The 23,136-nt window shown below is 48.1% G+C and overlaps 1 protein-coding gene across 1 annotated transcript in view; it reads left to right on the top strand.

The window, feature by feature from the left end:
* FCHO2 (FCH and mu domain containing endocytic adaptor 2) overlaps positions 1-23,136 on the top strand; it is a 316,629-nt gene that overhangs the window by 51,357 nt on the left and 242,136 nt on the right. The window contains exon 2 of the mRNA XM_082267434.1: positions 8,021-8,112. Within this exon, the coding sequence (XP_082123560.1) occupies positions 8,021-8,112 (92 nt within the window). The remainder of the gene's footprint in view (positions 1-8,020; positions 8,113-23,136) is intronic.

Raw genomic sequence — 23,136 nt, 5'->3', positions numbered from 1 at the left:
CATGAAGGTCCTTGTAGAGGCATGTCCTGGTGGCAAAGTTCTGTCCCTGTCTAGTAATTGTCAGCATTGTGCTTTGTGGATGGTTAAAAGTGGTTGTTCCAACACACATCATGTATGCATGGTCCACTGTTGTCACTATAGGAAACCCTGTATGAGAAACACCATGCAGCTATCACTGGAATACATCCATATAAGCAGGAAGTAGCTGCAAGGAGGCTGCAGAAGATTAGCAACAACACTGAAATGCAGCAAGGGATGAAAACCAGTTGTTTATGATACATGGTACTTCAGGAAACTAACTCTGTTGGGGTTTGCATCTACTCTAAGGCTGCATTCACATGTCAGCGCATGGATCGCGGGCAGAATCGCCGCGATTCCGCCCGCGATCCGGAAATCATTGCAAATCGCGGGACGCCTGTGCGTTGCCTGTGATTTGCAATAGCACCCCAAATGCTGAGCGATGTTGACGCAATTTCCGCCTGCTGAATCGCGGTAACATCGCACAAAAAAAATTGCGGGACGCATTACGCTCCAAAGAAGCTCTTGTACTTTTTTGGGCTTAATGCGTCCCGCGATTTTTTTTTTTGCGCGATGTTACCGCGATTCGGCAGCCGGAAATCACGGCAACATTGCTCAGCGTTGGGGGTGCTATTGCAAATCACGGGCAACGCACAGGCGTCCCGCGACTTGCAATGATTTCCGGATCGCAGGCGGAATCGCGGCGATTCTGCCCGCGATCCATACGCTGACATGTGAATGCAGCCTAATTTGTGATGTCTGAACCCATTTTATATTCCTGATATCCATAAATACCCGATTCAAAGTGGAACTAAAGCCTCCTATCCTTTACAGCCAAGGAAGCTGCCGTCTTAGCCTCTGTTTGAACTGCAGTTGCCATGGTGTTGCACATGTGATCAGCTATGACAACAACCATTTGATGGCTTGACAGTTCAGTTGAGAGCACAAGTAGTTGTCACCTTTCATGGTATACCTTGAATGTAATTGTTTTGGAAAACTGTTAAATTGATGGGTTTAGTTCCGCTTTACACCCCGTTCACACTGAATGCGGCTCTGAATTTGCGCTACTTCATCACAATTTCAAAGGCACCAGTCGGTGTAATTTCATGTGCAGCTTGTTGACATCTGTGCGACTTCATGCAAGTTGCACATGAAATTGCCAAAACGAATACAGGAACCTTTTTCAAATCGGTGCAAGTTGTAGCTGCACCGATTTGAACAGTTCTATAGGCACAAATAGGGTGCAACTTGTCATTCGCTTTTAAACTGTCAAATCGCTTGAAAAGTTGCACCGATGTGAACTTGGGCATAGGCTCGCCATTGATGGGTTGTTTTGTTTTTCAGTGTATTCTGATAGCGGGACTCTCTGCTGTCAGAATACACTGATCAGTGACTGCACATCAACAAAAGTTTTCCAGCATCCCCATTCTACAGTAAATAGAACGATCGACTTCTGTTAACCACTTGCCGACCGCAAGTATATAGCCTTACCGACTATATACAGCGGCGGTCAGCCCCTACCAGGCAAAGCGACGTACCGGTACGTCACTAGCCTGGGAGCCAATAGGGGGCGCGCGCGCGCCGTCATAGACGTGCTCCCGCCCCCGCTCGTACCCTAAGAAGCCGGCGCGTGTGACCGGCAGACCCGATGTCCGCTGGTCACTCACGATCGTCGGGTGGAGAGGGAGAAAGGCAGGCGGCTAATGTAAACAAAGCCGCCTGTCCTTCTCCCCTGTGTAAAAGCACAGATCATACGGTCCTGCTATGTAGGACCGTTGATCTGTGCTGTTACACACACAGCCACATCCAATCACAGTTAGAAACACGCCCCTAGGGATACCCTTTACCCCTCCCTCTCCAATAAAGTTAACCCCTTCCATCCCAGTGTCATTTTTACAGTAACAGTGCATATGTATAGCACTGATTACTGTAGTAATGTCACTGGTACCCCCAAAAGTGTCAAAAATGTCAGTCAAGTGTCCGATCTGTCCGCCCCAATGTCGCAGTCCTGCCAAAAAAAATCGCAGATCACTGCCATTACTCGTTAAAAAAAAAAAATGACAAAAATCTTTGCCTTAGTAAACGCAATAACTTTTGCGCAAACCAATCAAAATACGCTTTTTGCAATTTTTTTTTTTTTTTTAACAAACATATGTAGCAGAAAACAAATTGGCCTAAAATGTAAAAAATTTTTGATTTTTACATTTTTTTTGGGGGAGTTTCATATAAAAAAAAATGTGAAAAATATTGTTATTTTTGCAAAATTGTCGCTCTTTTTTTTTGCTTATAGCACATGATCAAAAAATCGCACAGGTGATCAAATACCACCAAAAGAAAGCTCTATTTGTAGGAAAAAAAGGACGTAATTTTCATTTGGGTACAGCGTCGCACGACCGCGCAATTGTCCATTAAAGTCACGCAGTGCTGAATCGCAAAATAGGCCCTGGTCAGGAAGGAGGTAAAATCTTCCGGGGCTTAAGTGGTTAAGCAGGGATGCCCACACATGGATCAAAATACTTGCTGAACTGGCTGAATTTCCATTCAGTTCTGACCAGCTTTAGTGCCAGGCACTGGACAACTGCAGGAAACCTCCCGCTGAAACCTTCAGCTTAGGTCCTGCTGCCCAAATAAACATGCCTTGATATTCTAATAACTGGTCATGTTTTAGTCTGGGTTTCCACAGTCATTTTCAGTTTAAAGTGTTTTTTTCTTATCACTGGGGAGAAATTTTTACATTTCTGGAGAAAGATATGTTCTTTGGGAACGTTTGCTTATTCATTCTGTGGCCAGTTTGATTACAGATGCTGAGCACTAGATAAACGTTTCTAATACCTACAGGCTGTCTGCAATGACATTGTTATTCTGTCTAGCCCTTCTGTTAGAGCAAAAAATGTTGTTCGTAAAAAAAAAAAAAAAAAACATGAAGTTATATCATACTTAAATTATTAATGCTAAGGCTCCATGCACACTAGTATTTTTTCTAAGCTGGAACAAATGCTGGATAAAAAATGCTGGTAATAGCTTTTTGTAGTAACATTTTTGGAGCGTTTAGGAACGTTTTCTTAGCGTTTTTGAAGTTCCTTTAAAAAAAAGCATAATAAACGCTATTAGGTGTGTTTAGGAGCATTTCTGCTGGAAAAACACTCCAGGAAATTCTAGAAAAACAATATTTTTTCTGCTCCTAGATGATAAAGCTAAAAAAAAATGCAAATAGCCTTAAGTAGTGTTAATGGACATGGGATAACACTATTTAGCTTCTAGGAGCTTAAAAAAATGCTAGTGTGCATGGATACAAGGGATTGTAAAGGCAGGTGTTGTTTTTTTATCTTAGTGCAAGCTATGCATTAAAGCGGAGTTCCACCCGCTTTGGTGTTTATCAAAAGTCAGCTGCTGACTTTTAACACACACTCACCTGTTCCATGGTCCAGCGATGCGGCCGGCAGGAGCCTCGGTTCTTACCCTCCTCTCCCCGCGGCGCCGGCATCTCTTGTGTGGGTACCCAGGTGTGACAGCTTGCGACTTAACAGCCGGGTCCGCACTGCGCATGCGCAAGTCGCGCTGCACGCCCTGAGTGGACGGGCAATCTTCTGGAACCTGTGACGTGTCAAAAAAAATGACTTGCCAAATGTGGAATGTCAGGGGGTCAGGAGCACTTAAAGCGGAAGTTCAGTTCCACTTTTGAAAGTTTTGGAAGTTTCCACTTTAAGATAAAAAAAAAAAAACATTCTGCGTGCAGCAGCCCCCCTAATACTTACCTGAGAACATCTTTATCCAGCGACGTTGCAGAGGTTCCTCAGCTGTCCGGGACTTCCCACCTTATTGACTGAGACAGCAGCGCAGTGCGATTGGCTCCAGCTGCTGTCAATCAGTCAGGCAATCAGGAAAGAGAGGGGGTGGGGCTGGGTCACAGATCCTCGTCTGAATGGACACATGATGCTGTGACTCGGCTCGGGTGCCCCCACAGCAAACTGCTTGCTGTGGGGGCCACTCAACAGGAGGGAAGGTCCTGGAGCACAGAAGAAGGACCCAAAAAGAGGGGGATCGGGGCCACTCTGTCCAGAACCAACTACACAGAGCAGGTAAGTATAACATATTTAAAAAAACATTGAGACTTTAAAATCGCTTTAAGTTTAATCTGCTTATATTTTATAAATCGAGTGAAGGTAAGGCTGGAGTTTAACTTTTAAACATGCCATAGATGGTGCGATTTTCTTTATTTTCAACCCGTGGTTGCAAGAGAGAAAATCGCTTGATTTCCCCATCAACACTGTCAGGGCTGTTCCTGCCAGCAGAACACGCGGCATGCAATCCGACATGCTGGTTGTAATTTGATTGATTCGAACTGTCTATGGCTGGCTTTACTTTCTGTACAGGAAAATCCTACACTGAAGTACTCTTATCACAGCTCACATCCATAATGACCATACAACATACTCCACTGTGTGTAAAGTGCATTAACCTGAAGCTGTTAAAGAAATCTCATCACCAACTTAAAACATTGCAAGTTATACCACAGGAAAATCGAGTATTTAAAATGCTTACTATTAGTGTTTTTCCTTTCCATCCTTGCAGGTCATAGCCCTCTCTTCCCCTGGGAGGAGACTCCCTTCCTAAAGTAGAAATATAGGCAAGACTTTGTTTTAATTTTGGATAGAGCAAGGAACGGTAATAACCCCTGTCAGTTTTTTTTTTCCATCTGTGTGCCATTGTGGAGATTTTTCTTTACTTCCTGTCCTATAGCCAAACGGGAAGTGAGAGAAAATCTCTGCAGATTAAAAGAGAAGTATGGGAATTGTTTTTTTTCTTAAATCATACTTGCCTAGGTGGCTGCAACATTGGTCCCCTGCCAGCTATAGGCTGAGAACCGATCGATCAAACACCATGAACACTCGGTTCTCTTAGCAAAGAGCTGGTGACTGCCAGTCACCGGCTCTCTGCTTTGCCCCCCCCCCCCACCCCCGCCATGCTCACTGGAGCACTCGACTGGGGAGGTTGGAGCTCTGGGCTAGGGAGGAGGTGTGAGGCTGGGAGCGGCCAGCTCAGGCTCCCGGCGGCTTGCTGAGTGGCTGAGCTGGGTGCTGTTCCAGCCATGTGGGCGGATCCTGACCATACGGTCGCGATCTTTCCTGAGCCTAGACAGACTCTGTGACATCAGCCAACAGCGGCTTCAGCCTGCTGTCAGCTGAAAAGGGATCCCAGGAGTGCAGAACGAACTGCACTCCTGTGACCCACAGAAAAAGTACAGCCAAATGAGCTTTTCCTCTCTTTAAGGGAATTCCCTGGGGACCCTCAGGTCTTCAGAGCTAGTGTCCCCATTGGAGGATTTCTCCCCTATTACTTTTCTTGGCACAACTCAAAATTTCAATAAAAAAGGTAAACAGGACAAATAGGGGGAATCTCCCAAACGGGGGCACAGGCAGCAATAAAAACCCAACCGGGGTTATAATTTCTCTCTAGTCTATCCAAACCAAAAAAAGTTTAGCCTTTAGTTATATTTTCATCTCCCTATACAGCTGTTTATGTAGCTCCCGGGGGAGGAGCAAAGGGGAATAATGTTGTAGACTAGAGTATTAATTGACACCTCTGCGTCTGCTGCTGACATCCAAGATGGCGGTGCTAAGTGCCAGTCTCAGGGCTTTATGTGTACACAAGGGGAGCTTTTACAGGTAAATAATATGCCTAATATACATTAAACGCACATGCAGTCTTAAGTCTTATTTGAAAATGATTGTTGAAATGTTTGGTCTGGTGGCAGGGTCTATTTACGTATCCAAACCCCACTGTAGTTGATTATACCTGTTAACTCTTTGGCTGCTTTTGACATGGCCCATATGTTATGGCAATAAAAGGGCCGAAACAAGCTTGTGGCAGCCATGAGCTTGTTTTAGTTTTGTTCAGCAGGCGTCTGGCTTTCTGGGTGGCTTCAGAGCTGTCAGAACCTGGTGACTCCGGACATTAAAATAAGGAGTTCAAATGCTGTGCTTGAACATCTTGACTGGAGTGTAAAGGAGGCATAATCTGTGTTAACATACTTCTAATCCTTCCATAAGGAGAACCTGTCACTTCATATATGCTGTCACATAGCCAACTTGTCAGCTCAATTGTAAAAGGTAAGCCCCGTACAGACGGGCTGAATGTCAGGCGGCATTGGCTGGTTCAATGGAAACTGGGCAGAATTCGGCCTGTGTGTATGGTAGCCGGTCTGACAGAAACCGGCCATTTAGCCGGCTTCTGTTAAAGGGTCATTACTGAAAAAAGTCTGCTGACCGGCTCTGGGTCAGTGCTCTCAGCCAATGGCTGAGAGTGATGACCCGAGTTTTCTGGCAGGGGTGGGGGGGATCGCTGTATTAACATCAGATTATTAGTACAGTGGCTGCAACCTGAGCTGTCAGCTTTTTTTATTTTGTTCAACTTGCTGGGTTGAATTAAAAAAGACTAGTAGAGTGTATGAGGCTTTAAAGAGGTTGCAAACCCTCTCTTGGAAGTTGTACCTATAGGTAAGCCTTTAATAAGGCGTACCTATAGGTACTGTAAATATCTCCTAAACTTTAGGAGATATTTACTCTTAATGCAGCCGATTTCATCATCGGCGCATGCGCTCTGAAGTAACGGCCATCCGTGCCATTCCTTCAGAGCCCTGTGCCGTGAACGGCGGCTCCCACGAGCATGCACGGGAGTGATGTAATCACGCCTTTGGCCAATCAAATGGCCGGAGGAAGCAAACCATGAAGCAGGACGGCCGAAAATGTCGCTGGTGGGCGGCACTGCAGGGACTTTGTTCTAAGTTAAGTAAGGTAAATATTTCATAATGAGCTAGTATGCGATGCATACTAGCTCATTATGCCTTTGTCTTACAGGTTTTTTTTTTTTTCTCACTTTTTTGTGCAGGGTTTACTTCCTCTTTAAGTAAAAAAATAAAAGCTATATGGGTTCTTATGCTTAAAGATGACGCAAACTTCCATATTTAAATGTTACCTATAGGTAAGCCTATAATAAGGCTTACCATTAGGTAGTGTATATCTCTCCTATATGTGCACCGTTTAGCTGATATTTTACTGTAAGTGCAGCTAGTGACATCACTGGTGCATGAGCTCTGAGAAGGAACGGCTGTCCGTGCCCATCCTTCAGGGCCCTGTGCCATACTAGCACATTATGTCTTTGAAAAAACAAAAAATGTGCAGCGGTTTACAACCAACTTTAACTCCAAAATGATGACCTATAAAGGTGGTTAAATAGATACCAATTACCTAATTATGGGTATTTTTTCATTGTTTTGATGTTGCACGCAATTTTATTGCTTGACCTGTTTAGTATTTTTTTTTTTACTGCACACAATCTCATCTTCAATATTTCGGGATAATAAACAATCTGCAGGCCTAAAATGCACATTTTTAACATGTACCTCAAAAAAAATGAGCTCTTGCTATGCTTTTTGAAAACAGGAGCATAAATGCAGCAGTGTGAACTAGACTTGGCCTTCAGATTCACAGGATGTACTAACAAGTTTCTACTTCTGTCCTTTATGTGAATTAAACTCTGGATTGCCTCATGATACAAACACTTTAAAGGGAGTTAGAATAGCGTTAAATCCTACCTGTCCCACTGCAAATGGTTCTGATCTTTGCTCTCTTGTTATGCTGGAGTCTTTAGTATCTGACACTTCTGGGACTGTCAGATGCCTTTTGTCCCCCATGTCCTGTAATGATGCAGCAAGTGATGGCTGGAACCACATTGGGCAGTGGGCGAAACAGGCATCTGACAATGTCAAATGTGGATTAAATGCTGAAGATCTTTTAGGCAGTAGCTCTGATAGGCGACTAAGATTGAAGGCACAGGTGGTAGAACAGGTATTACTTCTCTTTCGCAAGGTGATTTTTACATTTTTCTAGGTCACATAGTGGCTTTAATAATTCAATTTACATTTTATGCTGTGTATTCAATCTGTTACTCTTATAGATTTTTTATGCTCTATTGTAATAAAATTTGCCATCTTTTTTTGTAGGGGGAGAAGAATAATGGCTTCGATGTGCTATATCACAACATGAAACATGGCCAGATATCAACAAAGGAGCTCTCAGAATTTATACGGGAAAGGTGCTGTCTTCTATGTTTTTGTGCATTACAATGTGTATGTTTTTGTGTGGCTTGCAAAGTATGTGTTAAAAAAATTGCGTTTATACTGTTTGTGCTGTGCCAACTGCCTTTAAAGCATCCAGGGCAATAATGACTGTTTGTGTTGTAGCAGTCTACAGCTGCCTTCTTTACTATGCCTGTCATATCCCACCCCTGATTGACTCTAAGTCCCGGTTCACACTGGTGCAATGCGGGAAACCCTGCGAATCAATCCTGGTTCCCACATTGCACCAGAATCGCACAATGGTTCACACTGAGATCTGCGAATCGCTGGGGGGAGTCGATCTAAAGTTAATGACACCCCCAGATTTGTTCGCAGATCGCAGTGCGAACTGTGAAATGGTGCAGGAATTGGATCGCCTAGGTGTAAACACACATGCGATCCGATTCCAGTGCGTACCAAAAAAGGGTCCTGCACCATTTTGGTGCGAATGCGCAGACATTGCATGTGATCTACACAGCAATGGATTGTGAATCACATGCGATGTCTGGGATCGCACTAGTGGGAACCGGCACTTATAAGCAGAACATCTGCCTTTCAGTTGATGACTGATGCATCCGTGGTGATGGATTACTGGCCAGATATGATCAGTTGTTCCTGAAAGGGAAGCTGTAGCAGGTACATCGCCCACCTGATTCTCATAGCTAAAGCAAGAAGGTTCAGTGTGAGCTAAAAAAAAATACTTTGTAGAGCTCATTTACGTATAGATGGGACAGTGGTGTAAGGTGTAAATTACGCTTTCCTCCATGGCATCCTGAACAAAAAAAAACTAGCAGTGTGTATTAGGCTTTAGAGACATCAGGTGGTATATCATTTTGGTTTCTGCATTACTACTTGCAGTGGAAAAGTGCCATTAGGCCCCTTTTACATGAGAGGTCCGATCAGGTCCAGCATTCTGTTTTTCAGGTAGACCTGATTGGACCCTCTATTCTTTTCTATGGAGCACAGTATGTAAACAAACTTATGTCCTTTTACCTTCAGGTCCGATCTGGCAAAAAAAAAAAAAAGCAGAAGGGGATCCGATCGTTCCCTTTCATCTGCCCGAATCAGAGGGCAGTCGGGTGTAAATGGACAGCCTGTCCGTTTGTGTCCGGCTGCCCATAGAGCAGAGCAGGCTGTTTCTGTATTCGCTCTGCATAAGCAGAGCGGGAACGGACCTGTCATGTGGCCGCTCTGTTCCGCACATCAGAGAATCCGCAGGCAGATGGGGCCTTACACTGCTTTTGGTACCTGAGTGCTGCTCTGCAGCTTACTTGAAAGTCTGGACATCCCAATAGACTTCAGTGGACTCAACTACTGCAGCCAGCATAGGGTAGAGTGGTGTTTGGGAACCAGAATTTTGCCAAGCCAGGGAGGTTGATGCTGAGTAGCTACATTTTTTTTACATATTTCTAAAGGCAAAACTTTTATCCATATTGTATGGTACAGGACACTGGACTTTTCATAGGCCATGGGTTAAATGCAGCTTCCGTGCAAATGCTTTTTTTTAATTGATATTATTCTCTGTGAAAATAGCATTTCATTGTGTATGTTGTATACCACTAAATAGAAAAATAAATAAAAAATGCAGCTACCTTCAAGTTATTGGACACTAGCATACAATTTGCTAGGGGCTGCATCCAGAGCACATTAAATATATCCTTGCCCACTCTGTAAAAAATCAATTTTTTTACCCTATGGTGCTAGACCTTTTCTTCTCTGAAGAATCTTTTCTTTTTCTAACCATTTTTTCTGTATAGCTTCTATAAAGATCCAACTGCTTACTGCCCTTGGCTACATAGCAGTTTCTGCTCTGATTACCCTCACTGTGTACTTTGGGGACCACCCCAGAACCCCACTGTGTGGGGTCAGCCTGTAATGTTTTCTTCTGGCACTTGATCCTGCGTTTGACAATTCACCCTTGCATTTAGTGCAACATCTGTAGTTAGACGCAGGGTTCTTTGAAGGTCCAGAGTCGTGGGTCATTTCTATGGTCGGACCCTGGAGGGTTTGTATGCTCACTGTGACTGGTGAAGCCTGGACCTCTAATAGATCCAGTGTCGTAGTTAAGATGAGACAGGATTTCCCTGTGTATTTACATCCATTTCTGTCTTTTACTATCTTCTATGTGTAATACATTATGGGGTTCTTTAGGCAGGTGATTTGAAGAATATTTACTTTATTGTGGTAAGTCCTACCATTTTTTCTCTAACAGTTCTTGGCACAAGCAATTTAAGCTTAGCAGTTATTTCTTCTCCTTCCCAGGATTAGTCTCAGGAAAAAAGTAATTGGGTTACGCCTCCCAGATGATGTATTCCTATCTGTCTTTTCCACCGAGAATGCACATAGCACATTGCTGCACTCCTGCTGCCATCTTCTACACAGACACAGCTGCAGGGACCAAGTCAGCTCCAGAGTTATAGTGACTACAATATCCAGACATACAAAACCTAATCCATTTTTTTATTGACAGACCATGGGTGCAAGACAGCCAGGGTAACAAGGGCAAAATAGAATGTGTTCTGCTGACAACCTACAGGAAACTGTAACTGCTGGTCAGGGCCACAGCTCCTTATCTTCTTGACCATTGGGTTATACTGCCCCCTACAGGAGTAGGACACTAGGCAGGAAAAAGTTTGACTACGCCTATACGGCAGTCCCAGGAGGTATATCACTTCCTACTATAGGACTTCAGTTTTTTTCTGCTTAGTCAGGACATAGTTCCATTCTGGGAACTTCTGGTCCTGGCATTTTTTTTCCTTTTTAAAACTGAATTTCGAATTTCTCTTACGTCCTCCGACAGTCGCCGCCTCTTCATATTCGTCACTAATGGGGGGTTATTGACCTTTGCTCCGTAGGAGTAGCTAGGCAACAGAATATATTAATATCAAAGCTTTTAGCATATCCCACCCCCAGGGGGTGGTCCCCTCAGGCAATACCTCCTTGCTTCCTGCTTACCAACTCTAATGCCTAGCTCAGTTTCTAATGCCTAGCTCAGGAGTACGCAGGCTGTTCCTGTGCTGGGGCTCTTAGTCTCAGCCACTTTTCTCTTTTTTGATTTTATTTGAAGTTTTTTCTCTCTTTCTTTTACTTAGCTGTTTATTTCCAGCATTAGTTAGTTCTTCTGATGAAGATGATCGTGCGGAGCTGGGTCTCAGTCTGGCCACCCTGGATCCCAGGGCTCAGGGCCAGGGGCTTCCCAGCCTGCCATCGAGCGTTCAGCTTAGGTTTTGCCCTGGCACATTGTTCGCTGCAGGGATGCTATCGGTGAGGTGGCTACCTCACTGGACGCCATTGCGGTTTCGCACCGCAACTCCACTGCGTCATGCTTGCGACACTCCCTGTCCTCAGTACTGCGGTTTGGTCGCTGGAGCAGGCTCCCCACGCCATCCGGACTGGTAAGTGTATCTCTATGTGGGGACCTGTCTTTTTTGGGTGTCAGTCTGGGACTGTGTGACCCTGCATGTCTGTGTGGCTGCTGTGCTCCCTGTCAGCTCCTGTGTGCACTTGCTGCCTGTGGGTGGGCTGTGAGGGGGGGGGCTCTCCCGCTCTGCTGGGTGTCATATGAAGCAGTAAGATTTTAGACATGCTGTGCGGCGATCGCTGCGGCGATCCGCCATTTTTTCTGGGGCAAAAATTATGGTGGCAGGTCCAGTGAGGTACTGCACACGTTTTTGGCGCCAAACGCCGCCATTTTGAGCGGCAATCGATCCCACATGTCAGCGCCATGTTCTCTTTGCCCAGGGTTTTGTCCTCAGCCAGCGGCCATGTTTGTGTAGCCTTGCAGAGGCTTCATAGGGGCGGTCAGTCTTGCATCACTTCCTTTTCCTCTGGGACAGCGATCGGTGCAGCAGCCTGTGTGAGCTCTCCTGGTTTTATATCTCCTTTTTTCCTGTATTCCTTGCCCAGTTTCTTATCCCTGTGGGGGTCAGTGTGTTCAGTGGGTGCGGTGGGCAGCGCTCGCCGCGATCTTAAAGGGACAGTACCCTTTATTAATTATTTTGCTGGGGCATGGATTCTCAGGATTGCAAGTTTCCTCCCACCCTGGTGGGGGGCCAAGGGGCTGCTGCTTCCCCCGAGGGGGCTGATCTGGCCACTATTGTGGCAAACTTGGCTGCTCAGGTGCAGATGCTGGTGGCTGATCGATCCACAAAACGGCCCAGGGTGTCTATTTCCTCTGATTCAGAGGGCGATGGGGCTGCTATGGCTGGAGTGCCCTTCTCAGGGTCTCCCTCATGCCTGGACCTTGCGGGGTCTGACAGGGAGGCTGAGGTGGAAGGGGTTGATAATTCTCCCCCTGGCTCGTCTGAAGAGCTTGCACTCATGGATGAGTTGGTTGCTTCTATCAAGCAAACGCTGCATTTGCAGGATGAACGATGTCCTCCTGCTTTGTTGTCCTCTTATGGGACGCAGAGGAAATGCAAAACATTGCAGGTTTTTCCTTGCTCTACGGAATTCCAGCGCGCGGTTGATGAGCAAAGGCGCAATTTAAAAAAGCCTTTTGCTGTGCCGAGTAGGTTCAAGCTGCATTATCCCTTTACACCGGCTACTGATGAGCGTTGGTGTGTACCGCCTCAGGTGGATCACGCGGTGGCGATTTTGAATAAATCAACTGCGATCCCTGCTGAGGATACCCCGGTGTTCCGGGACCCTACGGACAGGAGATTGGAATCTCTGGCCCGTCATGCCTATACGGTTGCTGGTTCTATGCTGAAGCCTATTTTTGCTTCCATTATGGCAGCCCAGGCTATTGCGGATTGGACGCAGGTGCTCAGGCGCACTCTGGTGGCTGACTCTGCCCCGCCGACAACTTTGGCTATGGTGGATCAGATTCATCAGGGTGTCATGTATTTGTGTGATGCGGACTTGGATTTAGTCCCTTTGGCGGCGTGCCTTTCTAGTGTGGCGGTCTTGAACCGTCGCCTGATATGGTTGAAATGTTGGTCGGTTGACCAATCTTCTCGCAAGACTCTGGCAAATCTGCCTTACGCGGGATCTCGCCTTTTTGGCGAATCTTTGGATACTCTGATAAAGGGTATTTCTGGGGGTAAGAGCACTCTCTTGCCCCAATCTCACAAGAATAAGTTTGTTCGTGGTAAGAAGAATGCTTCGTTTAGGCCCTCTCAGGGGTCCTTTCGTGCCTTTCGGTCGCACTATAAGGGCAAGCCCTTCAAAGGCCAAAGCTCCCAGAAGAAGCCGTGGGCGGGTAAGCAGAAGTCCGGCCAGTCCGGATCCACTGCCCAAAACAATGCGGCCTGAAGGGGTGCCCTCACCCGTTTCTGGGGTGGGGGGACGTTTGCTCGGTTTTCTTCGACCCTGGCTGGACCGCGTTCGGGACAGGTGGGTTCAGGAAATAGTTCGATCTGGATACAAGATCGAGTTTCTCTCTCGGCCGGCGGGCAGATTTTTCCCCTCAAACCTTCAGCTGACTCCGGAGCGCTTGCGTCCATCACGATGCAGACTCTGCAGGAATTCGGCTGGACGATAAATTTTCCAAAATCGACGTTGTGTCCATCGATTCGTCTTCCCTACCTGGGGATGATTCTGGATTCTGTTCAGGCGAAGGTCTTCCTGCCGGAAGACAAGCTTCGGACACTTCAGTGCGAAGTCAGGTCCCTCAGGGACAATCAGTGCTCGTCCCTCCGGACGTGTATGAGGTGTCTGGGATTGATGGTTTCGGCCTTCGAGGCGATTCCCTTCGCCCAGTTTCACACACGAGAGCTTCAGGCGGAGGTCCTGGCCGTGTGGGACGGGCGTCCGCAATCTCTGGATCTGCGGATTTCGTTGAGCCGCCACACCCGAAGGGGTCTTTTGTGGTGGCTCCAGTCCCCGGCAGTGTCGGGGGGCAAGTCCTTTCGTCCCTTGTCGTGGATGGTGATCACCACGGATGCCAGCCTGTCAGGCTGGGGTGGTGTTCTGGGCGTTTTGTCCGCCCAGGGAACTTGGTCGGAGGAGGAAGCTTCCCTTCTCTTCTCTTCAGGGAAGTTTACTACCGTACTTGGAAGGCGTATTTTGCCTGGTGTGAGTCCAGGGGGTATTCCCCTCGCTCATACTCGGTGTCGAGAGTGTTGGCTTTCCTTCAAACGGGCGTGGACCAGCGTTTGGCGTTGGCCACGATTAAGGGTCAGATTTCTGCGCTGGCCGTTCTTTTTCAACGTCCTGTGGCGTCTAACTCTTTGGTTAGCACCTTTGTTCAAGGGGTGCGACATTTGGTCCCTCCTAGGAGGGAGCCTTTGCCTCCTTGGGATTTGAACCTTGTTCTGTCCGTGTTGCAACATGCTCCTTTTGAAAATATCAGGGAGATCTCGTTGTCTTTGTTGTCCAAGAAGGTTGCCTTCTTGGTGGCGCTCACTTCGGCTCGCAGGGTGTCGGAGCTGGCGGCCTTGTCCTGCAAGTCTCCGTATTTGGTGATTCACTTGGATAAGGTGGTCTTGCGACCTAACCCATCTTTTCTTCTGAAGAGAATTTCTGAATTTCACCTCAATGAGGACATTGTCTTGCCTTTTGCTTTGCACGAAGCCTAACCATTCCTTGGATGTTGTTAGGGCGATCAGGGTTTACCTGTCATCGACAAAATCCTTTCGCAAGTCGGATTCTCTCTTTGTCCTTCCTGAGGGACCTCGGAAGGGCATGGCGGCGTCTGCTTCTACCATCGCCAAATGGATCAGACAGACCATTAAGCAGGCCTATGCTTTGCCGGGGAAGGTTCCTCCCGTGCCTGTGAAGGCGCACTCTACCAGATCTCTGAGTACGTCTTGGGCCTGTCATCATCGGGCTTCTGTGGCCCAGGTGTGTAAGGGGCGACTTGGTCGTCCGTTCACACCTTCTCCAAATTTTACAAGGTGGATGTTCAGGCATCGGCAGATGCTTCTTTTGGACGTAAAGTCCTTAGTGCGGCGGTGCCTTAGGGTCCCTTATTTGGGCCCTTGGCTGTTGGGGTGTTTTTACCCCTGAGTTACTTGTTTTTTCCTGGGTTGTTGCTCCTGTTGAGCACGTTTTCCTGTTGCCCAGTTGGTTCTCTTACTTTGGTAAGGTTCCTTTCTCTGATGTGGGTATTGCGTTGCTTTAGGCGCGGCTGCTGTTTTCCCACCCCTCATGTCTACACTGCTTTGGGACGTCCCCATTAGTGACGAATATGAAGAGGCGGCGACTGTCGGAGGACGTAAGAGATAACGGAATTTTTGTAAAATCTTACCTGTAAAATTCCTTTCTCTGAGTCCTCCGAAAGTCGCCGCCCCCGCCCCTCTTTTGGGGGTTTGTTTATGTACTCTACTGCTATTCTACTGAAACTGAGTTGGTAAGCAGGAAGCAAGGAGGTATTGACTGAGGGGACCACCCCCTGGGGGTGGGATATGCTAAAAGCTTTGATATTAATATATTCTGCTGCCTAGCTACTCCTACGGAGCAAAGGTCAATAACCCCCCAATAGTGACGAATATGTAGAGGCGGCGACTGTTGGAGGACTCAGAGAAAGGAATTTTACAGGTAAGATTTTACAAAAATTCCGTGTTTTTCTTCTTTTATTTTCTGTTCCTGTGAGAACTAAAATCGTGGCATATGTCAATTATCAAGGGGGCACAAAAAGTGTCCTAGCGGCCTGGGAAGTAGCTAGTATTCTAAGGTGGGCAGTACGTTTTGTTCCAGCCATCTCTGCTTTGCATATTCCAGCGGTGGAATTGGAAAATTGGCAGGCGGACTACCTCATTTGGCAGATGTTGGATCAAGGAGAATGGTCTCTCCACCCGGAAGTGTTTCATCAACTGTGTCTCCGGTGGGGGGACTCCTGATGGGGACCTGTTGGCCTCCCATCTCAACAGGAAGGTGCAGAGGTTCATAGCAAAGTCTCGGGATCCTCTGGCCGATGCCACAGACGCTCTGGTGAACCCTTAGGGCCAGCATCGTCTTATATGCGCATTCCTTATGATAATTCTTCTGCGGAGATGTCTGCGCAGAATCAAGGCAGAAAGGATTCCGGTCATCCTAGTTGCCCCGGACTGGCCTCGCAGGTCTTTGAACTCAGACCTGGTATGGCTGGTCGTCGATGTCCCTTGGAGGCTCCCTCTCAGAGAAGATCTTTTAGCTCAAGGGCCGATCTTCCATCTTGCTTTACAGTCGCTGGCTTTAACAACTTGGCTATTAAAAGCCAGGTGCTGAAGGGTAGAGGGGTGTCTGAATCGGTGATTCCTACGCTGTTAAAAGCTAGAAAATCTACTAGGAAGATTTATAGAGTCTGGAGGGCCTACATTGTTTTGTGTACGTCTCGGGGGGAGTTCGCCCCCGTTCCTTTTCGGTGTCTCGTGTCTTGGAGTTTCTCCAAAGAGGCCTAGATCAGCGTTTGGCCTTGGGTACCATCAAAGGCTAGATTTCCACCTTTTTTCTTTCAGCGCCCGTTGGCCACACATTCCTTGTTTCACACCTTTTGTTCACTGGGTCCGCCACATGACTCCCCCAGGGAGGTCTCCGTTACCTCTGTGGGACCTCAATTTGGTGCCGTCGGTTCTTCAGAAACCGCCTTTTGAAAATATTTGTGAGCTTCCTCTGCTTTAATTTTTACAGAAGGTCGCCTTCTTGGTGGCTATTACTTCTGCGCGCAGGGTGTCGGAGTTGGCTGCGTTGTCTTGTCGGTCACCCTACCCGGTGGTTCACAGAGACAAAGTGGTGCTTCCTCCCTTCCAGTCATTTCTTCCTAAGGTCGTCTCTGTTTTCGTTCCGGAAATCTGATTTTCTGTCCTTACGGATGAACCTCGTAAGGGGCTGGCCGCGTCTGCTGCGACCATTTACAGATGGATTAGGCAGACAGTGGTGCAGGTCTATTCCATTAAGGGTCAGGATCCTCCTTTCCCTGTTAAGGCACATTCTACGAGGGTGCTTAGTGTCTCTTGGGCATTTCAGGCATCAGTGGTGCAGGTTTGCAAGGTGACCACTTGGTCGTCCGTCCACACTTTCACAATATTTTATAAGGTGGATGTGTTGGCATTTGCTGATGCTTCTTTTGGCCGCAAGGTTTTGCAGGCCGCTGTTGGAAAGGATTAGTCCTCTTTAAGGGTGTATTTGTTTTTGTCAGGTGAGCTCCAGTTCTGGGTTGAGCTCCTGTTTTACCTGGTTGGCTATGTTTTTAGCCTTTGGAAAGTATGGTTATTGCTGTGTTCTTCACACCCCTCATGTTGACACTGCTTTGGGGCGTCCCAAGGATCAAGAAAGTATGGAGCTGTGTATGTCGATGAACAAAGGAGAAAAATTGATTTTTGTCTTGCCGTAAAATCCTTTTCTCTGATGTTCATTGATGGACACAGCACCTGCCCCTCTATTGAGTTGGGTTATATATTCTGACACTGCTTGTTACAAAACTCAAGTCCTATAGCAGGAAGTGGGAGTATACCTCTTGGGACTGCCCTATAGGAGTAGTCAAACTTTTTTCCACCTTGTGTCCTACTCCTGTAGGGGGCAGCATAAACCCAAGGGTCAAGAAGATATGGAGCTGTGTCCGCCAATGAACATCAGAGGAAAGGATTTTACGGTAAGACAAAATCCAGTTTTTCCAGAGGCCAGAAATGCTACATGTCCTCTATTCCCTCTGATTGTATTCAGGATTCAGAAGTGGAACCTCCTTTCCTTGAAGATACTTTGGATCAAAGTATTGAGGACTCTGATTTTGTAGCAGAGGCTAAAGAGGATTTTCTCTTTCGTTCATTGACGGACACATCTCCTTTTCTTCTTGACCATTGGGTTATACTACCCCCTACAGGAGCAGGACACTATGCAGGAAAAAGCTTGACTACACCTATGGGGCAGTCCCAGGGGGTATACTTCCACTCTCAGCTATAGGCACTCAGTTTTTTTTCCTCCAGTTCTCTAATCTCTGGTCCTGGCAAATATTTCCTTTTGAATGGAACTTTTTCCTATCTTTGTTATTTTGTTCCTGTGAGAATCTACTATCAACTGCGACTGACTGGATAATCTAGCTCCAGAGGGTCCCCCTAGTCTGGCCAGTGAGCACACGCAGGCCTCAGCTCCGCTCAAAGTTGGCCGCGGCATAGCTCCGCGGGAATGGGGGCTGGCCTGTGAGTTAAACGTCTCGCGAGGGCACATACGACCTGGCCTCTGCCTGAGTCGCAGCGTTCCTCCTGGCCTCGGCCTGAATCGCAGAGTTCCTCCTGGCCGACAACCCCCTCATTTCGATGGAGCGGTGGTTTGTCTAGAGCGGTGCTCACCCTTTTCATGGTATGGTAAGTAGCCGCCCCCCTTCTTCCCCTGGAGGGTTTGGGGGTTGACATGGGCCCCTCCCTGGGACGATGTGACCCTCAAGTTCCTCTACTTCTCCTCAGCCCCTCTTGGGTGGTCACTGTCGGCCCCCCCCCCTCCTCCCTGGCAGAGGTTATGATCTGGCTTTTGCCACAGGCTTTTAAGGGGGGCTTATTGGAGTTGCTGCTGGCCAGGTTTTTCCTGATGCGCAACGGGGGGTTGAGCAGGGTTCCTCGCCACCCTGGGGTTTGGTGACTAGGGCAGGGATGTCCTCTGTGCTCCCTGCTGCAGTTGTTGGGCTGGGGAGCGGATGATTTAGCATCCGCGGGGCACAGAGGACATCTGGCCAAAAGTTTAGGCCTACCCTCCGTTTAGGCATCCGCCCTCCCCTCCGCTGCCCCTGGGTGGTCGGCTCCACTGGGGCTTGCGGCTGGGCGTCCACAAAAATTTAGGCCGCAGCTGGCGACCGAGTCGGGCGCCTCCCTTGGGGAGAGACCCCAGTGAGGTTAGCTGAAGCCTCCGCTCCTTATTTTGGTAATTTGCCTGGCTGGGATCCGTGCGCTTGTGGCTGGGCCTCCACAAAAATTTAGGCCACAGCTTGCGGCCTATTCGGCCATGCAGCCAGCTTGGCGCCTCCTTTAAAAGGGGTGACGCTATGGGGGCAGTTTATTTTTTGATGGCAGCCATGCCGCCATTGTTTTCTAGGGCGCCTGCTCCTTTTTAGCGCTGCAGGACCATTCGCATCACAGCGGGCGGCCCCCTTTTAAGGGGTTATTTCCTATTATGCGGACCTCCTATGAAAGGGCTCAGAGGGCGACCCCCCTTTTTTTTTGGGGGTCCGGTAGATGGTCCATTCGTGGACCCTTAGTCGGCGTCCCCTTTGCAGGATCGCAGTCGGGGGCCCACCCAGATTGTTTTCCAGGTGAGCTTAGTATATAGCGCCCCCCGCCCTCCACTGCCTCATCTGCCTCATCAGATCCTGAATCTGTTTCGGTTGCTGCGGACGCGAGTCGCCCTACTGGGTCTGCATCCGCACACCCTGAGTGCTCAGATAGTGAGGATAATTCCTCTGCTCCTCTAGCGCTCATAAAAAAAGGCGCTGGTGGATGCACTAACTGTGTCAGTACGTGAAACTTTAAAAATGGAGGATGCAGCTGATGGTGCGTCGGAGGCGCTGGTCCCTTTTGAAACCCACAGGCCCTCCAAAGCGGCAAGGGTGTTCCCCTTTTCCGCTTACTTTGACAACATTGCCACAAAACAGTGGGGTTGTCCAAAACGCAGTCTTGTGGTCCCTGAGCGTTTTGCTATGCGGTATCTTAATGAGGATACCCTGCTTAAAAAGTAGACGGTCCCACCTGTAGCGGACTCGCCGGTTTCCAGGTTAAATAAAACTACCTTAATTCCGGTTGAGAAGTCCCCGGTCTTTAAATATCTGGCTGATAGAAGGGCGGAGGCTCTGGCCGCCATATGTTCACTGTGGCTGGTTCGGCATTAGGCCGGTATTTATTATTGCCCTGTTGTCTCAAATTCTGACCGAGTGGGCTAAACTTTTACACCGGGATCTGGAGGGGGAACAACTTCCCCCTGCCTTTGAGGAGCTAGCGGATCAGTTGGTCCAGGGGCTACAGTTTGTCTGTGATGCCTCTTTGGATGTGGCTTTTTTGATTCTAGGCTGTCTGTATCAGCAGTGGTCCTTCGGTGTATTATCTGACTAAAATGCTGGTATGCGGACCAGACTTCTAAGAAGGCCTTATCTGATCTCCCCCTTGTAGGGGATCGCCTGTTTGGAGTTTCCTTGGATGACATCATTAAGGGTCTCACTGGGGGAAAGAGTAATCTTCTTCCGCAGGCTACCAAGGGCAAGGAGCCCTCTCGTAGACGTGGGCCATTCTTCTCGGCTCATAAGAGGCCTTTTCGTCCCTCAGGGTCTCAAGACAAGGGATCATAGCCCTTCAGGGCCTCCACTAGAGGTTCCAAGAGAACCCGGTCTGGCAAACCAGGAGTGGGCTCTTCCAGACCTGCAGACAAGGCTTCCTCTGCATGAAGGGGCACCCCCTTCTGTATCTGGCATGGGGGAACATCTTCGCTGGTTTCCGGATCTGTGGACCTTCCTGGTACAGGACAAGTGGGTCCATAAAGTCATTCGGTCCGACTACAAGATCAAGTTTCGGTTTTATCCTCCAACCTGCGCTTGTCCCCAGATCAATTACAGGGTCTCTTTGGGGCAGTGCAAGACTTATTACTTCAAGGGAAGGTACGTCTAATTCTGGACCTCAAGGCGCTAAACTGCTTTGTACGGGTACAGATGTTCCGAATGGAGTCCCTACATCAGGGGGATTTTCTTTTGCTTCTGTCGACATCAAGAACACCTACCTTTACATTCCAATATGTGGCGATCACCAGCGCTTTCTCCGCTTTGCCGTGGGCGAGGAACATTATCAGTTTGTGGCGTTACCCTTTGGTCTTGCCTCCACTCCTCGGGTCTTTACAAAAGTGTTGGCCCCGGTGCTAGCATTGTTGCGTCAGCGGGGGATCGCAGTACTGGGGTACCTGGACAATCTTCTTCTGCGAGCGGAGCCTCCGACTGCTCTGATGGACAACTTGGAGATTATCAGCGAACTCTGAGGGAGTTCCATTGGATTCTGAACCTTCAGAAGTCTGCTCTGGCTCTGTCCATGAGACTGGACTATCTGGGTCTGACTCTGGACTCAGCCTCAGCCAGAGTGTTTCTTCCTCTGGAAAAATTACAGATATTGCAGGAGGCAATTCAGCTTCTGTTGTCCAGCAGACTGTCATCCCTCCAGGCTTGCATGTGGGTGCTGGGCCTGATGGTGTCTACGTTCAAGGCGGTTCCGTTTGCATAGTTTCCATACAAGATCTCTGTAAAAAGAGATTCTGGTGAAATGGGAAAAGAATCCACAGTCGCTAGAGGTGGCTTAGTTCTCCGACACTTCGACAGGGAAAATCCTTTCACCCTTGTATTGGACGGTTATCACCATGGATGCCAGCCTGTCTGGGGGGGGGGGGGGGGGGTGTCCTTGGCACAGTGTCCTGGCGGCTCAGGAAGGAAGTAGCCGTCATTCTAAGGTGGGCAGAAGGATTCGTTCCAGCCCTCTCTACTGTACACATTTCAATGAAAGGTACAGAGGTTTGTGGCACGGTCTCGGGATCCTCTGGCCGACATCACAGATGCATTCTAGTGACTCCAGACTGGCCTCACCAGTCTTGGTATGCCGATCTGGTATGGCTGGTCGCCGATGCTTCATGGAGTCTTCCACTCAGGGAAGGTCTGCTGGGAAGGTCTGCTGTCCCAAGGGCCAGTCTTCCATCCTGCTTTACAGTTGCTGGCTTTAATTGCCTTGCTTTTAAAGGCTAGAAAATCTACCTCTAGGAAGATCTACCATCGTACTTGGAAGATGTACATTGCGTGGTGTGAGTGTCTTGGGGTTCCTCCTTATTCTCCAATGAGGGGTTGATCAGCGCCTAGCCTTGGGTACCATTAAGGGCCAGGTGTCGGCCTTGACGGTTTTCCTTCAACGTCCATGGGCCACACATTCCTTGGTGCGTACCTTTTATCCAGGGAGTTTAACACTTGGCTCCTTCAGTACGGTCTCCATTGCCATCGTGACCTCAGTTTGGTTGTCAGTTCTCCAGAAACCTCCCTTTGAAAATATTCAGGGGGTTCCCCTGCTTGCGTTGTCCCAGAAGGTGGCTTTTTTGGTGGCTTTTACTGCTGTGTGCAGGGTGTCCGAGGTGGCGGCATTGTCTTCTCGTTCACCTTACCTGGTGGTTCACAGAGATAAGATGGTTCTTCATCCCTGTTGTTCCTTCCAAAGGTTGCCTCTGATTTCCATTTGAATGAAGACATTGTGTTGCCTTTCCTATGTCCCAGGCCTAAACATCCTAAGGAAATCACCTTGCATTCCCTGGATGTGGTTTGGGCAATCGGGTGTAACTGGCAGCCACGGAGTCTTTTAGGAAGTCCGACTCACTCTTTGTACTCATGGATGGACCTCTGAATGGGCTGGCAGCTTCTGCTGTGACTATTTCCAGATGGGTCAGACAGACGGGGATTCAGGCCTATTCCATTAGGGGTCAGGTTCCTCCTTTTGCCCTGTTTAGGCGCACTCTACTCAGGCACTTGGTGCCTCCTAGGCCTTCCGTCATCAGGCGTCAGTGCTGCAGGTTTGCAAGGCTGCCACCTGGTTGTCTGTGCAAACTTTCATAAAGGTGGCTGTGTTGGCATCTGCAAGGTTTTTGCAGGCTGCGATTTAGAGGACCTGGTCCTTTTTGAGGGTGTATTGTTTTTTCAGGTGAGCTCCAGTTGTTTATGGTTGAGCTCCACGTTACCTGGTTGGCTACAGTTTAGCCTTGGGAATTTTATCTTGCTGTTCCCACCCCTCATGTTTGACACTGCTTTGGGACATCCCAATGGTCAACAAAATAAGGAGCTGTGTCTGTCAATGAACGAAAGAGAAAATGGGATTTTTGACTTACTGTAAAATCTATTTCCCTGATGTTCATTGATGGACACAGCACCCACCCCTCTGTGGAATTGGCTTTCTTCTGACACTGCTTGTAACAAAACGGAGTGCCTATAGCTGCGAGTGGGAATATACTCCCTGGGACTGCCCCATAGGCGTGGTCAAGCTTTTTCCTGCCTAGTGTCCTACTCCTGTAGGAGACAGTATAACCCAATGGTCAAGAATATAAGAAGCTGTGTCTGTCAATAAACATCAGAGAAATGGATTTTATGGTAAGTC

This window comes from Pelophylax lessonae (genome assembly GCF_965119305.1).
Source record: "Pelophylax lessonae genome assembly, chromosome: 1".
Taxonomy (NCBI): Eukaryota; Metazoa; Chordata; class Amphibia; order Anura; family Ranidae; genus Pelophylax; species Pelophylax lessonae.
This window is presented reverse-complemented; position numbering and strand designations above follow the sequence as displayed.